At 50.5% G+C, this 15,992-nt stretch overlaps 3 protein-coding genes across 5 annotated transcripts in view; 2 read left to right on the top strand and 1 right to left on the bottom strand.

Moving 5' to 3' along the window:
- Positions 1-9,187, top strand: part of Nlrx1 (NLR family member X1) — a 15,913-nt gene extending 6,726 nt beyond the window's left edge. Inside the window, exons 7-10 of the mRNA XM_028783703.1 lie at positions 4,838-5,433; positions 6,252-6,338; positions 7,597-7,848; positions 8,333-9,187. Of these exons, the coding sequence (XP_028639536.1) occupies positions 4,838-5,433; positions 6,252-6,338; positions 7,597-7,848; positions 8,333-8,654 (1,257 nt within the window). The 3' untranslated portion in view covers positions 8,655-9,187. The remainder of the gene's footprint in view (positions 1-4,837; positions 5,434-6,251; positions 6,339-7,596; positions 7,849-8,332) is intronic.
- A 1,417-nt stretch (positions 9,188-10,604) lies between these two features.
- Pdzd3 (PDZ domain containing 3) lies at positions 10,605-14,895 on the top strand. Its single transcript, XM_028783861.1, has 11 exons — positions 10,605-10,620; positions 11,188-11,215; positions 11,352-11,419; positions 11,727-11,938; positions 12,192-12,381; positions 12,492-12,628; positions 12,819-13,023; positions 13,216-13,412; positions 13,498-13,707; positions 13,843-14,043; positions 14,247-14,895. Exons 1-11 carry the CDS (start codon positions 10,605-10,607, stop codon positions 14,274-14,276), a joined length of 1,494 nt encoding a protein of 497 aa, XP_028639694.1. The 3' UTR covers positions 14,277-14,895.
- Positions 14,896-14,922: 27 nt separating this feature from the next.
- Positions 14,923-15,992, bottom strand: part of Ccdc153 (coiled-coil domain containing 153) — a 6,568-nt gene continuing 5,498 nt past the window's right edge. Inside the window, exon 7 of one of the 3 annotated variants that reach the window (XM_028783864.1) lies at positions 14,923-15,479. In XM_028783864.1, coding sequence (XP_028639697.1) covers positions 15,351-15,479 — 129 coding nt within the window. In that variant the 3' untranslated portion in view covers positions 14,923-15,350. Of the gene's footprint in view, positions 15,501-15,992 lie in introns of all 3 variants that reach the window. The other 2 variants (XM_028783862.1, XM_028783863.1) reach the window with 2 other exon arrangements.

Below are 15,992 nucleotides of genomic sequence, written 5' to 3' on the forward strand. Positions count from 1 at the left end.
CCCCCCCCCCCCCCCCCCAACTTTTGCTACTGGGAGGCACAGGAAGTCAATACAGTCTCATTCCCAGGCGCTTCTCTTCTCTCTCCCTTTTGTGTTGGAGATTGAGCCCAGGGCTTTACACACAATAGGCAACTGTTCTATCTGAGCTACATGCCCAGAAACTCACTTGAGCCTGCTCCTTCAGAGGCGATCAGGACCCGGGAGCAATGATTCATCCTAATTCAATCGCCAGAGACAGGGCTATAAAGCAGATACCATTTATTCATCTGTACCGGGAGGAAGAATGACATAGGTAATTGGCTTAGGATGGCCCATCCTAGGTGCAGGTCGACTCCAGAAACCAGCCAGCAGGCCTGAGGGCGATGCTGGGAGCAGGGTGGATATGGGACATTCCTGGGGGTGGGGGGGCTGCCAGTCCCTGCCCCTGTCTGCCTGTCACTTTAGAGGCTAAGTCACTTTAGAGGCTTCGTTGTTTGTTTGCAAATCAACCCTGGCAATCTGGAGTTCCCTTTTCACCTTAAAGAAATGGGGCTGGAGAGATAGTTCAAAGGTTAAAATGCCCACACAGCACGAGGATTTCAGTTTGGATCTCCAGGACCCAGGAAAACTCCCAGTTCCCCCTGGAAGACTAAGACACAGGAACCCTAGAACAAGCTGGATAGGGAGCTCTTGATCTGATTCAGGGACCCCACCCCAAAGAATACTGTGGAAGAGTGTTTGAGGATGATTCCTGGGATCAGTCTTGGGCACACATGCACCCACACCCACACTCACACCTGCAAATATGCATACACACACACAGGAAAAAATAGAGTTGAAAAAACTTAGGTACGTGAATTTGTCTGATATCACAGTGATAGCAAGAACAGCTGGGATTTGAGCTCAGGGTTTGTGATTCGGTCAAGTTGTCTCCTTCCTCGGTTCACCTTGGTGTCAGGCACTGGTCCCGAGAAGGCAGAACACTGGTTAGTGCTACAGAACTAAAGCTGAATGTTACCTTTTTCCGGGCAACAAAGCATAAAGAGTAAGAACAGAAATGTAGGCCAGGCAGTTGTGGCGCACGCCTTTAATCTCAGCACTCGGGAGGCAGAGGCAGGCGGATTTCTGAGTTCGAAGCCAGCCTGATCTACCAAGTGAGTTCCAGGACAGCCAGGGCTACACAGAGAAACCCTGTCTCGAGAAACCAAAAAGAAAGAAAGAAAGAAAAGAAAAGAAAAAGAAAAACCAAAAAAAAAAAAAAAAGAACAGAAATGTAGTAACCCAGAGACCTGAGTTCAAGTCCCAAGCTCCGCCATGCACTAGCCGGGTAGCCTTGGTTAAGTTATTTAAGCCTTGCCCCAGATTTCTGTTAAATGGAGCAATAACAGAATTTATTCATTGACATCATTTAGAGCTCAAATTAATCCTTGGGATCTGGCACATAATAAGTGCCGTTTAATTATAAAACATAAAAATGGGGACTGGCAAAATGTCTCATGGAGTGAAGAGGCTTGCTTTTCACTCCTAGTGGCCTGGGTTTCACCCTCGCAATCTACATAAAAGTGAAGGAGGGGACCAAGTATAATGGCTCACACCTTTCATCCAGACCCTATAGAGGCAGAACCAGGCTGATCGCTGTGAGTTCCAGGCTAGTCTGGTCTATTCTACATAGTGAGTTATATTGGTCAGCCAGGGCTACATAGTGAGACTTTTCTTCCCAAAATAAGTTAGTTAGTTAGTTAGTTAGTTAGTTAGTTTGTTTGTTTGTTTTTAAAGTAAGGAACCAACTTCACAGACTTGTCCTTTGACGTCTACATGTGCATGTATATTCACACACAAGTAATAATTACAAAAAAATAAAAAATAAACTTATGCCGGGCAGTTGTGGTGCACGCCTTTAATCCCAGCACTTGGGAGGCAGAGGCAGGCGGATTTCTGAGTTCGAGGTCAGCCTGGTCTACAGAGTGAGTTCCAGGACAGCCAGGACTATACAGAGAAACCCTGTCTCGAAAAAACCAAACCAAACCAAACAAAACAAAAAACCAAAAAAAAACCTTATGTAGCCTGACCCTCATACCATCGCCTCAGACAGAAAGTCATGGCCGCTGCTGAGGCCAGGCAACCTTTGAGAATGGAATCAGTGAAGAGTCTGGTCTCCTGTGGGATTGAGGGCTCTCCAGTTACCCTGAAATTGTGCCTCAGGCCTTCTTTTTTTTTTTTTTTTTTTTTTTTTGGTTTTTCAAGACAGGGTTTCTCTGTTTAGCCCTGGCTGTCCTGGAACTCACTCTGTAGACCAGGCTGGCCTCGAACTCAGAAATCCGCCTGCCTCTGCCTCCCAAGTGCTGGGATTAAAGGCGTGCGCCACCACTGCCCGGCTGCCTCAGGCCTTCTTAAAGGGAGATTATTGAGATTATTCTTGTAGAGGGTTGATCTCACCTGTCCTTCATGAACCTAACTTGTCCTTCTATTCTTCTTCTCCCTCCTCCTCCCCTTCTTCCTCTTCCTCTTTCACCTCTTCCTCCTTCTCACCCTTCTTTCTAAGCTGGGAGTTGGGCCCCGGGCCTACACATGCCTGGCCAATGCTCTACCACTGAGCTACACTCTCAGCTCTTTTTATGGTAGAGGTGACATCTTCATCTTCACAAGGTGACAGTTTTTGGTCTTGTCCCCAGAGATCAGAGGGGGTGCCATCAAACACCCTCGTTTGCCTATGAGGATGAGAGGGGACATAGAAAACCTCTGCAGAGCCGGACAGTGGTGGCGCACGCCTGTAATCCCAGCACTTGGGAGGCAGAGGCAGGCGAATTTCTGAGTTCGAGGCTAGCCTGGTCTACAGAGTGAGTTCCAGGGCAGCCAGGACTACACAGAGAAACCCTGTCTCGAAAAACCATAACTTAAAAAACAAAAAAAAAAAAAAAAAAAAAAAAAAAAAAAGAGAAAAGAAAAGAAAACCTCTGCAGATGTAACTCATTTCTTTGTCAAATATTTCGGTCCCTGCTGTGTGTTGGGCAATGTGTTAGATTTGTGGGGAAATCAAGTAATGACTCTGTAGGTTCCTGCCTTTTCTGATTTCACAGACCAAACACAAAAGTCAACATGCCTATGCAATGAAAACTGATAAATGTCTGTGTGAGAAGTTCTGATATTCTAAGAGAGATGGTGACCCTGGTTTGAGTGATCAGGAAAGCCTTCTGGAAGAGCATTTAAACTGATTTTCCATAGGATTAGCCAAGAGGACAATTGGGGTGGCAGATACTCAGCAAGCAGCATCATGAAGGCTCTGAAAGAGGGGGAGCACTGTGAGGAGCACTGTCAGGGCCCAATGGCAACCAAACTGCCTATAATCCCAGTACTCTGGAGTCTAAACCAGGGGGACCTTGAGGTCAAGGCTAGTGTAGACTCCAATAGTAAGAGCCTGTCTAGTTTCGTTTTCCCTTCTCCCTTTGGTGTAGCCCTGACTGTCCTGGAACTCTTTCTGTGGACCAGGCTGGCCTTAAACTCAAAGATCTACCTGCCTCTTCCTCCCAAGTGCTGGGATTAAAGACTTGTAACCACCACCTACTGGCAAGAGCCTGTTTTAACAAAACAAACAAACAAACAAACAAACAAACAACAGAAAGCAAAACAAAAGCAAAGCTCAATGGAGGAAAAGATTTGAAAAAACAATTTCAGAGAACTAGATAGAGAGATGGCTCAGGAGTTAAGAGATCCTTTTGTCTCTGCAGAAGACCTGAGTTCATTTCCCAGCACCTATATTAAGTGACTCACCTCCAGCCTTGGGGAGACCCAACTTCCTCTGACCTCTTCGGGCACCTGTCCTCCTATGGAATACCTACACACTTACATATAATTAAAATTTTTTTTTAAATCTTTAAAAAAAATGCAAGGAGCTAGGGAGATGGATGGCTCAGTGGTTAAGAGCCCTTATTCTTGCAGAGGGCCTGGGTTCTGTTGCCAGTATCCATGGGGTGGCTCCCAACCATCCATGATTCTAGTTCCAGAGGATCCAATGTCCTCTTCTGACCTCCATGGGCACCAGACACACACACGGTGCACATACATACCTGTAGGCAAACCACTCACGCACATAATATTAAAAGTAAAATAATTCAAACAGAAGGGAATATAGATGGGGTGGGGTGTACATACATGGTTGAACACATATTTAACATGCATGAAGCCTTGGACTCAATCCTCAACACTGTCCTCACAAAAAGTACCTGTATTAAACATACACAGGTCCTTTTCAGCACAATGTAGTGCTGTTTATCTAGCACAGATAGCTACCACATAACCATTCTATACTTAGCACTTACATTGTATTAAGTGTTTCAAGTAGTCCAGAGATTAGTCAATCTACAGTAGGGTGTGCATAAACTATATGCACAAATTCTGACTCATTTTGTGGAAGGGACTTGAGCAACCAGGCGTATGTGATATCCATGAGGGATCTAGAACCAACTCTCTGTGGAGGGACAACTGTATATATTCATTCTTCCTCTCCACCTCTTAGACTGGAAAATGAATTGGCACTTGGGCAAAAGAGATTCCCTAACATCTGGAATCCAGGAGACAAATGTTTGAGAGGATGGCCCTAGAAAAAGTCCATTTGGGGCCAGATTATGAAAAGTTTCCTATTCTAGGCTGAATGTTTGGAGTTTGTCTCACGGACAGCAGGAAGCCATGGAGGGTGTCCCAGCAATGGGGGAAGGAAGTAGCTTGATCTGCAAGTGGTGGTGTCAGCTCAAGGGGAGACCCCAAGGTTAGAACAGTCGGAGGGTGTATCTATCAGGAATTGAACCTTGGAGGCTTGATTGGATGTTTTGAAGCCCCCCCTCCTCCCACGTTTCTTTTCCAGGTAGTTCCTCGAGTCTTTGGGCGCATGGTGAGTAAGAATCGGGAGGCAGTGGCCCAGGCCATGGTACTGGAGATGTTCCGGGAGGAAGACTACTACAATGACGATGTTCTGGATCAGATGGGTGCCAGCATCTTGGGTGTGGAGGGCCCCCGACGCCACCCAGATGAACCCCCTGAGGATGAGGTCTTTGAGCTCTTTCCCATGTTCATGGGCGGACTTCTCTCTGCCCACAACCGGGCGGTGCTGGCTCAGCTTGGCTGTCCCATCAAGAACCTGGATGCCCTGGAGAACGCCCAGGCCATCAAGAAGAAACTGGGGAAATTGGGTCGGCAGGTGCTGCCCCCCTCGGAGCTTCTTGACCATCTTTTCTTTCACTATGAGTTCCAGAACCAGCGCTTCTCAGCTGAGGTGCTGGGCTCTCTACGCCAGCTCAATTTAGCAGGTGTGCGCATGACACCCCTCAAGTGCACAGTGGTAGCCTCTGTACTGGGAAGTGGAAGGCACCCCCTGGATGAGGTGAACTTGGCCTCCTGCCAGCTGGACCCCACTGGGCTACACACTCTCATGCCTGTCCTTCTGCGTGCCCGGAAACTGGGGTGAGGACTAGTCCTTATGTATAGGCAGGAAGGGAGGAAAGGGTCGGAGGGGCAGCAGGAGAGAGAAGGTGCTGTGTAGGCCAAAGGAGTGAAGAAGGGCCAGGGAACATGCATGAGTCGGCTTTCTGTTGCTATAACAATACCAAAGGCTAGCTACTTTCTAAAAACCAGAGGTCTGCCAAACAACGCAGGCCTGTAGTCCCAGCATTCAAAAAACAGGCAAGAGTTGTGCTGTGAGTTTGAGTCCAACATGAACTACACGGTGAATTCTGGGCCAGCCTGGGCTACATAAGATCTTGACTCAAGAAAAAAGAAGTGGGGAGAGGAGTTTACAGTTTTGGAAGCTAGAAGGCTATGCATGGGTTCGTCTTCTGGTAAAGCTCTCTGAGGCTGCACTGCAACACGGCAGGCAGACGAGCAGAGGAGGCGACAGCGGTGTGTGGAGAAGGCCCTGAAGGCACAGAGAGGCCTTGCTCTACCATAACCCTCTGTATCGGGAACCAAAGCCCTCCAAGTCTAGTTAATGCTAAGTGTAGATCTCTACTCTACTTGATCCTCAAAGCAGGCTTCCTCTCTCAAAGGCTCTCCCTTCCCGCAGTACAACTGCAAACCTCCACCCCATGTCCCTTGACACAGCAGACCACAGCAGGGCGAGATGGAGGAGGCCTGGGCTGAGGTGACTTGAGCAACAGGGGGCAAGCAGTGTGTGGATGGCAGGAAGCAGGCTGGTGAGGAGGAGGCACACTCCATGGGAAGACCCCATGCTGACCTGCTTTCTTGGTCTCTTGCCTTCTCTCTCTGGCTACCTTCTGCTTCAGGTTGCAACTCAACAATCTCGGCCCTGAGGCCTGCAGAGACCTCCGAGACCTGCTGCTACATGACCAATGCCAGATCACCACTCTTCGGTGAGTGGCCTATATAACAGGGGTCTGGTGGGGGAGGCTCTGCCTCCTCCGATGGCCTCAGACGTGGTGAGAACTGAGGCTGCCCTGGCTCCAGTAAAGAGGTTATCTAGGCCCTGGCTGGCTCCCTGTCCAGGTCCATTACAAGCATCTGAAAGGAGTAAGATGGTGGCACACAACCTTAACCCCAGCACTAGGGAGGCACAGAGAAGCAGATCTCTAAGTTCAAAGCTACCCTGGTCTATAAAGCAAGTTTCAGGATAGCCAGGACTACACAAGAAACTCTGTCTCAAACAAACAAACAAACAAACAAACAAACATAAATAAATATAAAGGATCAAGGAAGACACCCAGAGTGGGTGCTAAGAAAGCCTTTCTCCTGGCTAATATCAGCCTGGGGGACAGGAAGCCTGCAGTAATTCCTGGGCCAGTTGCCTGGCAACAGAATCCCTTATCCCTGCAGACTCACCATAATGCTGAGTACTTTCTACTTGCTCCCAAGGTGTTGGCTGATCTCCTAGGAACCCAGATGCCTGGGGGCTCCTGTTTCTAATGAGAACCAGGAGAGATGAATGAGGAAGAAGAAAGGGGGCTGAAGGGGGAGGGAACCCTTGGTGAGATGGCTTAGAAGGTGAAAGTGGCTGGGGCCAAGGCTGAAAAACTGAGTTTAATCCCCAGGACTCACATATTGGTTGGAAGGAAAGAACCAGTTCCCACAAGTGTCCTCTGACCTCCCCAGCCCCTCCCCCTACTTCATTCCCACAGACACACATGCACAGAATAAGTAAATGTTCTGTTTTTTTTTAATGAAAAGTGGGTGTAGGGGGAGTGTGACAGTCGAAAGATGGGATCAGAGAGGAGGGAGGATCAAAGAGGAGGGAGGATCAGAGAGGAGGGAGGACCAGAGAGGAGGGAGGACCAGAGAGGAGGGAGGATCAAAGATCAAAGGCCGGGGAGGCTGTAAAGGAAGGTGTAAGAGGAATAATCCGAACAGAAGAGTAAGGGGATGGGGTAAGGGAGGGTCAGGAAGCTAGAGAAATAGAAAGGAGGGAGAGAGGCAACCTGCTTTCCGCAGCCCCCACCCCCAGCCCCCATTCTCCTTCCTGGACAGGAGCAGATTCTCATTTCACTGTCCCTTTGCCTGGGTCCCTTTTTTGTGTGCCTCCAACCCAGATGTGCCCCCTTTGGCCAACATCCTAACACCCAGCTTGGGTATCCACAATGCCCCAACCCCTAACCTTGCCTTGCCTGTGCTCCTCAGGCTGTCCAACAACCCACTGACAGCAGCCGGGGTGGGACTGCTGATGGACGGGCTGGCAGGAAACACTTCGGTGACACACCTGTCCCTGCTACACACCGACCTTGGAGATGAGGGACTGGAGCTGCTGGCTGCCCAGCTGGACCGAAACAAACAACTGCAGGAACTGAACGTGGCCTACAATGGTGCTGGCGACACAGTGGCTCTAGCTTTGGCTAAGGCTGCCCGGGAGCACCCTTCCCTGGAGCTGCTGCAGTAAGTCCGGGTGCTGGTCTCATGGCCCAGGCCCCAACCCCACCTGTTGCCTCTCTTTACTATGTTCTTCCCAACGTGGGGTGCTGTGAACCTACTGTCTGTGTTCCCTTTCTGATCCTGGTTTGCTGAGTGCTGAGCTAACCCAAGTCCTCTGTGACTGTCCCTCACTCTGCTACCATTTCTCCTGGGGACTATACTGTCTCTGGTCACACCAAATGTTTCCATTTGCTTCTGTCTCTGCCTCTGGCTTATTGCAGATTCTTTTCATGATGCTAGGGTGTGAACCCAGGGCTCTGTGCATGTGAAGTACTCTACCACCTGAGCCTTATCCTCAGACCTTATTACACACACGCTTGCCCCCCTACCATTGACAGCCTGAAGGGAATGAATGATAAGGCTCCCTGACTCTCCGCCCATCCATCTTGGGCCTTTCTTCTCAAAACCCTGATGAATGACATCATCCTTCCATCTTTTTCTCCTCTAGCCTCTACTTCAATGAACTGAGTTCAGAGGGCCGCCAGGTCCTGCGGGATCTGGGTAGCTCTGGCGAAGGTGGTGCCCGGGTTGTAGCCTCACTGACAGAGGGGACAGCGGTGTCCGAGTACTGGTCAGTGATCCTTAGTGAAGTCCAGCGTAACCTCAACAGCTGGGACCCGGTCCGGGTCCAGAGACATCTCAAGCTGCTGCTCCGTGATCTGGAAGATAGCCGAGGTGCCACCCTTAATCCTTGGCGCAAGGCTCAGCTTCTGCGGGTGGAGAGCGAGGTCAAGACTCTCCTGGAGCAGCTGGGAGGCTCTGGACACTGAGACAGTGACAGCTGTGACAGAGCTGTGAGACCACTGGCTCCCTCTGTGGCTTCCTGGCTTGTACAACTCCTTCCAGAAAGATCCCTTCAGTTCTGCCCAGTCAAAGCAATGGGTAAAACTGTGCTGCCCCCAACCTCCCAACAAGTCCAGCCTAGAGTTCCCAAGGTCAAATGCAGTGAATTGATGTTGGACTTGTATATGGAACATGTTACCTCTCCCTTTGCCTAGAAGGACTAAGGATATGACACGTCAGTGGCCAAATTGCCCTGTGACTCCACCACCAGTCTTGCCTCTTCCTTCTCTGATTGTGTTTGCCATGTTGGGGGTTCTGCTAGCCAGCAGATGTACTGGACTGTGCCCCATCCTGCCTTAACACTCACCTCTGGACACAAAATACCCTCACACTGGTGCTTTTCCCAGCCTCATGTCTCTCAAATGCACAGCTATCAATGGCTCCAATGCCACCAGGGACAAGTGTGACCCACCTTGCTGCTATTAAAAAGCTGGGTGTCTTCCACCCCCTGTGGTCTCCACTTCCTTGTCTGGTGCTTCCGAGAAAGGGTTAGTTTGGTTTACCTTCTACTGCAGATGCCCCTGGCCACCAGATGCAGAGGCAGTAGTGTTGTGTTGGTGGAGTTTTTAGTGTCAATGCCTGGGCACTGGTGTTCCCCCCCCCCCCATCAAGCTGAACTCTGCCTCTCATCCTCAGTAAGCTGGTTTTTTTTGTTTGTTTGTTTTGTTTTGTTTTGTTTTTTTTTTTTAAAAAAAGAGAATAGTGAAAAGTCAGAGAAGGGCTGGAGAGATGGTTCAGCAGGTTCAGATACTCCTTGCTCTTCCAGAGGACAGGAATTGAATTCTCAGCAACCACATGATGGTGGGAGTGGAGTGGGGTGGGGTGGGGTGGGGGAATGGGTGGGGGGAGATCTAACACCCTCATGGCCTCTATGGAGCAACTGCATCTTCTGCACCTCTCTCTCTCTCTCTCTGTCTTTCCTTCTCCTCCTCATTTTCTCATTCACAAATGCACGCAAACACATGGACACACACACACAAACACAAATAAATGAACAAAATTAAAGCTTCGGAAAGCAGAGAAAGGAGATTTGTCTGAGGTGTCCACCCTGGGAAGAGGAACAAACAAATAGGTCTGGTGACAATCCCAACTCCAAAGCTCATCTTTCAGGGTCCACCCCTGGGATTTAGTGTGCTGAGTAGTCCCCGTCAGGACTCAGTTCCAGTCCATCCAGCTCAGCGGTCTGATAAATTGTCCAAACTTCATGACTCCTCTTCTTGGGAGACAAGTTCTGGCTGGCATCGGGGCTTCTTCTTTTCTCTTCCCCAGTTTAAGATTCCTGAAGAAATTCCAATTCTTTGAGATCCATTGTTTGGATAGTCTGATAAGCAAAGGGAGAGGCTCAAGTCTCTTTAGATAACTTTGTTGCTGGAAGGCCTGTGTGTGAGCTCCTGGGATGAGGCTGTTCATGCAGGACCTTTGAATTCCTCTAACCCTTCTCATACCTACTGCCCTCAGCTTGAGATGACAGCGATCTGCTTTTTGTTGTAAGAGCATCTGGGTCTTTTTTTTTTTTTTGGTTTTTCGAGACAGGGTTTCTCTGTATAGCCTGGGCTGTCCTGGAACTCACTCTGTAGACCAGGCTGGCCTTGAACTCAGAAATCCACCTGCCTCTGCCTCCCAAGTGCTGGGATTAAAGGCGTGCGCCACCACCACCTGAGAGCATATGGATCTCAAGAGAACGGTAGGGCGCAAGGCTGGTGACAGGAGGAACCTATACTTGCACTTTGCAGAGAATACTTTGCTGTTAACCATTACCCCAATGCTTCCTTGCGGCGTCTTCAAGAAGGCGTGACTCGGGAGGGGGCAGGCGGGAGGGTCAGCTGGTTATAATGAACCTTGTCCCTACTCTTAAGTCCTGGGTCAGTGATCCAACTATGGAGGCAGCTGCAGGTAGGAAGTGGGGAGATATCCTCGGAAGGGGACTTTGAGGTGGTGGCAGAGGGGGCAGATTTGGAATCTTTGGGTCTAGAACACACTTGCTATCTGGACTTGGAGTCCCGAGGCAAACAGAAAAAGGAATGAGGTGGGCTTATAGATCTGTCTTCCTGGTCCACACCCTCTGCTGATAGGCTCAGATTTATGTGCCACAGAACTGGGGGAGAGTCAACACCCCTGTGTGTGTGTATGTGTGTGTGTGTGTGTGTGTGTGTGTGTGTGTGTGTAAAGGGGCTGGGTTACACCTAAGCCCCCCCCCCTTTTTTTTTTATCATGAAAGCCCTGTCTCTGCTGGGCAGTGGTGGCGCACACCTTTAGTCCCAGCACTTGGGAGGCAGAGGCAGGCAGATTTCTGAGTTCGAGGCCAGCCTGGTCTACAGAGTGAGTTCCAGGACAGCCAGGGCTATACAGAGAAACTCTGTCTAGAAAAACAAAAAACAAACAAAACAAAACAAAACAAAAGTAAGAAAGTCCTGTCTCTGGGGGGAGTGTATCTCTACTCTCACCCTCCTTTGTCCACAGATCTTCGGGACACAGCCTTGTTAACTCTGTAAGTTGTCTGAGGGCTGGAGAAGAAGAACTGGAGGTGGGGGGGACTCTCAGCTGGCATCAGCACCTAAAGTAGAACTTGGGACTGGAGTCCAGCTACGAGCTCCTCTTATTTGCCTTCTGCTGCCTCCTTACAGGAAGTTTAAGTTTAATCCAAGGTTGGGCATTGACAATCCTGTCCTCTCCCTGGCTGAAGACCAATCTGGTAATCCCCTCACCCCTGGCAACTGTTTCCTTTCCCTAGAGACACTACAGTGCCGCACAGCCTCCTATCTCCTTGGTAACTGCTGTCTCCCTCTGATACCAGTAACTAAGCAGAGGTAGAGGAGGCAGACACCTCTTTGCTTTAGCCGCCCAACCCACACAGAGTTCATTCAGCTATAAAGCCCACCCTCTCACTGGCTGACCAGCGCTCTGACAGGAAGCTGGGACTACCAGTCATTTGATGCTCCTGTGCCGGGCCTGTGTCCCCCTCCTTCTTCTTTTTTTTTGCTACCTGCCTCCTCCTCCAGATCCCTGGAACCTGCACCGGCCTCGCTTCTGTCTGTTGAGCAAGGAGGAGGAAAAGAGTTTTGGGTTCCATCTGCAGCAGCAGCTCGGCAAGGCTGACCATGTGGTGTGTAGGGTGGATCCAGGCACCTCTGCCCAGCGCCAGGGTCTCCGGGAAGGAGATCGGATCCTAGCAGTGAACAATATTCTCGTGGCACACGAGGACTATGCGGTGGTGAGGCTGGGTTGGGACTCCTTGTGGTACAAAAGAACATTCCATAGCACTCCAGGGAGGCACAGCCTGGCGCTTGCCGGGCACTGCACGGGCCAAGCCTCACTTTCCTCAGACCCCACGATTTGGAGGTACCTAGGTAGAAGGATTGGGTGAAGGCATCTACAGACGTGGTTTTTACAGTGAAGACGCACGTTCTAAGGGATCCTGGGATTTCAGAGGGCCAACCTTTCTTTCCTGTGTGCCCTTTTTCTAGGTAGTGCGCTACATCCGGGCCAGCGGTCCCCGGGTTTTGCTGACGGTCTTGGCACAAAACGTTCACGATGTGGCACGTGCTCAGCGGGAGAGCGATGCTTTCCTCTGTCCTACCCTAGTCTCGGGGGTCAGGCCCCGGTTGTGCCATGTCGTAAAAGATGAAGGTGGCTTTGGCTTCAGCGTCACCCACGGTGAGCTTAGGGCCAGCCGTGGGAGGACAGGGTTTGGGAGCGGAGCTCAGCTTCTGTTCCAGGCAGGCAGCCGGCTGGACTTACTTTTTTTTTTTTTTTTTTGCCTTTAGGAGCTCGGGGTCCTTTCTGGTTGGTGCTCAGTGCAGGAGGAGCTGCTGAGAGGGCAGGGGTGCCCCCTGGGGCCAGGCTGCTAGAAGTGAATGGAGTCAGCGTGGAGAAGTTGACTTACAACCAGCTCAATAGGAAGGTAGGGCTTCCTGCAGAGAGCTCTCCCTCCTGACCTGAGGGTCAGTTCTGTGTCACCCCCTCTCCTTTTCCCTATAGTTTACATGAGGCTTGCCCTCATTCCAGGTACGCCGGAGGAGAGGCTGAGGAGATACGTCCCTTTCTGTCCCACACACATGGCCCGTGCTTACAGTCTTTCTCTGTCCTCACAGCTTTGTCAGAGTGGAGATCGGGTGACTCTGCTGGTGGCAGGGCCGGAGGTAGAGGAACAGTGTCACCAACTAGGAATGCCTCTTGCTGCACCCCTGGCAGAAGGCTGGGCATTGCCCGCCAAGCCCCGGTGTCTAAACATAGAGAAAGGGCCTCAAGGCTTTGGGTTCCTGCTCCGGGAGGAAAAGGGCCTGGACGGTCGACTTGGTGAGTGGCAGCTCTGGAGGTGGGTGGGAAACTGGACGTTAGGCTGATCGTACACATTCAATTGTATACTTCTCAGTGTCCATGAGAGGTGCCCACAGCCCCCAATGGCATCCTCCCACGTCCTATGGGGTTAGTTCCTGGGAGAGCATGGGCGTGAGTCGGGGGAGAGCAGTGAAGATGTCTATGTCCCAGGGCAGTTCTTGTGGGAGGTGGATCCAGGACTGCCAGCTGACAAGGCCGGGATGAAGGCTGGAGACCGCCTGGTGGCTGTGGCTGGGGAAAGCGTGGACGGGCTGGGCCATGAGGAAACAGTGTCTCGGATCCGAGCGCAGGGATCTTGTGTCTCCCTCATTGTTGTCGATCCTGAGGCTGACCGCTTCTTCAGCATGGTACGTGTAGGTGACACGGTTGGGGGGAGAGGGCATGAATGGAGCAGGGCTCAGGTGCCACAGGTTCTCTCCCCGTAACCCCCAGGTACGCCTATCTCCCCTCCTCTTCTTGGAGAACACCGAGATTGCTGCCCCTCCTCTGGCAGCAACCAAGGATCTTCCAGTCGAAGAAGACACAGTTGAGCCTTCTGGCCTTGCTGGCTCCCGCCAATGCTTCTTGTACCCTGGGCCTGGAGGTGGCTATGGATTCAGACTCTGCTATGTGGCCAGTGGGCCTTGTCTTTTCATCTCCCAGGTGACTGATGCATCATCATGTGCTTTGAAATCTACCCATCATTCACCACCTACCTTTCTCTGCCCCCCCACCCCGCAATCTGCCCAGCCTTAGAACACCTGACCAACACTTCTGTGTCTCCCTCTACACTTCCAGGTGACCCCAGGAGGCTCAGCTGCCCGGGCAGGGCTACAAATGGGAGATAAGATTTTGGAGGTGAACGGATATCCTGTGGGTGGAGACATTGACCTGGATAGACTTCAGGAGCTGGCTGAAGCCGAGCCACCCCTCTGCCTGAAGCTGGCAGCTAGGAATCCACAGGGCTTAGAAGCCTGGTTTTCCTCAGAGTCTGGAGAGGTGAAGTTAAAGAGACAAATGGAATTATGAGAAGGGCAGAGAGGGGGGCTAGTGGGTAGCTGTGTGGGATGTGCAGGAAGGAACTGTTGGTCACAGGAGGTGGGGACAGAGGATCTGTGGACAGGGTCCTATTCCTAACCATGTTGAGACAGGAAAATGAACTCTTCTGGTCCCAGACTGACTTCTCTTCTCTCTGTGTGTAGGACTGGACTCTGGCTTCCGAGTTGCTATAGGAGAACCCTGCTTGGCATAGACTTACTGGCATAGACTTGCCTAGTGGTCCTCCTGCTCTTGCTCTGCACCCTGAGGTGGAGGGAGCCAGGAACAGTCTCTCTAAGTTGGAAGTGGGAGCTGGAGAATTCAGACACCACTGATCACAGGACTGCCGGGGACCTTCTCCAAGGCGAACTCATGAGGGAGCCTGAGTCTCCAGAGGATGTTATATGGAAGTTTTGGGGAGCTGTGCCCCAAAGATGAAGTTCTGCTCAAGAAGACAATACTGTGGAGCCCTTAGGATTGAAGCCATTGAGAACATGGGTTCCGTGTGACTCTTGTCATGTGGCAGAAGGATTTGAGCCGTATGTTCCTTCTACTGGATACCTTAGAATCTTGGGAGCTGGTTCTTGGCTACTGTAATGTCCTGTTACAGCCCTTCCCAGTTGGCCAGTGAGATGGTTCAGAAGGTAAAGGTGTTGTTCTAAGCTTGACAGCCTGAGCTCACTCACCAGAACCACACGGTAGAAGCCAGCTCCTGGAAGTCGTCTTCTGACCTCTATATGAGCACTTTAGTATAAATATGCTACAGTCCAAATAAATAAATAAATAAATAAATAAATAAATAAATAAATAAATGTATGCATATGCACACACACACACACACACATGGCTTTATGTTTTATTGGTCAGGAAAAACCAAGATTGTTTTGTTTTGTTTTGTCAAGACAGGGTTTCTCTGCATAGCCTTGGCTGTCCTACAACTCGCTTTGTAGACCAGGCTGGTCTTAAACTCAGAGATTCACCTGCCTCTGCCTCCCAAGTGTGGGGACTAAAGGCATGTGCCACCATACCCATTTAAGCCAAGGTAGTTTAAAGGGACCAAAGGTGATCTAGGCTTAAGGGAATGGGGTCTAGTTTCTATAAGAAAGGGTTTAGAACATTGTCTCTTTCTTACCACTCAGTGTTTAGGACAATGGGTCAACCCAGAACATAGATGTCCTCACTGCCAAAGGCCACAATCCACACAGTTCTATTGAATTCTACATAAAGTTGCTTTATTGATTGGCCTTAGGGGTTACGGGCCAGTGGCCTCAAAGATCCAGGGGGTTGAGACCAAATTGCCGTAGCTGCTCCTTGTGTCTGGTGTGGAGTCTCAGCATGGCTGCATCCCAGTGAGGTTTCACTGCCCTCAGCTTGGCCAACAGACAGTCCAGGTTGTCCTGTGAACAGCCAGTTTTCAGCTCCCAGGGAGGGAGGGAAGGGCGACCATTGCCTCAGGTTGCCTGGCTTGATTAGTAAGAGTTCTTCACCAATGGCTTCTCCCGCCCTCCTTCCCTCCCTCCCTTCTTTTCTTCCTTCCTTCTTTCCGTCTTTTTGTTCTTTTGTTTGTTTGTTTGTTTTTCAAGATGGAGTTTCTCTGTGTAGCCCTGGCTGTCCTGGAACTCACTCTGTAGACCAGGCTGGCCTCGAACTCAGAAATCCGCCTGCCTCTGCCTCTCAAGTGCTGGGACTAAAGGTGTACGCCACCACTGCCTGGCCTTTCCTTCTTTTTGTAAGATAACCTTGTTTTGTAGTCCAGGCTGGTTTTGAACTCATAATTCTCCTGCCTCGGCTTCCCAAGTGCTAGAGTGCTAGATGCTAGATTTCAAATGTGAACCATCATGCCTGGCTCCTGCCCATTCATATTCTCTCTCTCTCTCTCTCTCTCTCTCTCTCTCTCTCTCTCTCTCTCT

Source organism: Grammomys surdaster, unplaced genomic scaffold (genome assembly GCF_004785775.1).
Source record: "Grammomys surdaster isolate TR1022 unplaced genomic scaffold, NIH_TR_1.0 1164, whole genome shotgun sequence".
Lineage (NCBI taxonomy): Eukaryota > Metazoa > Chordata > Mammalia > Rodentia > Muridae > Grammomys > Grammomys surdaster.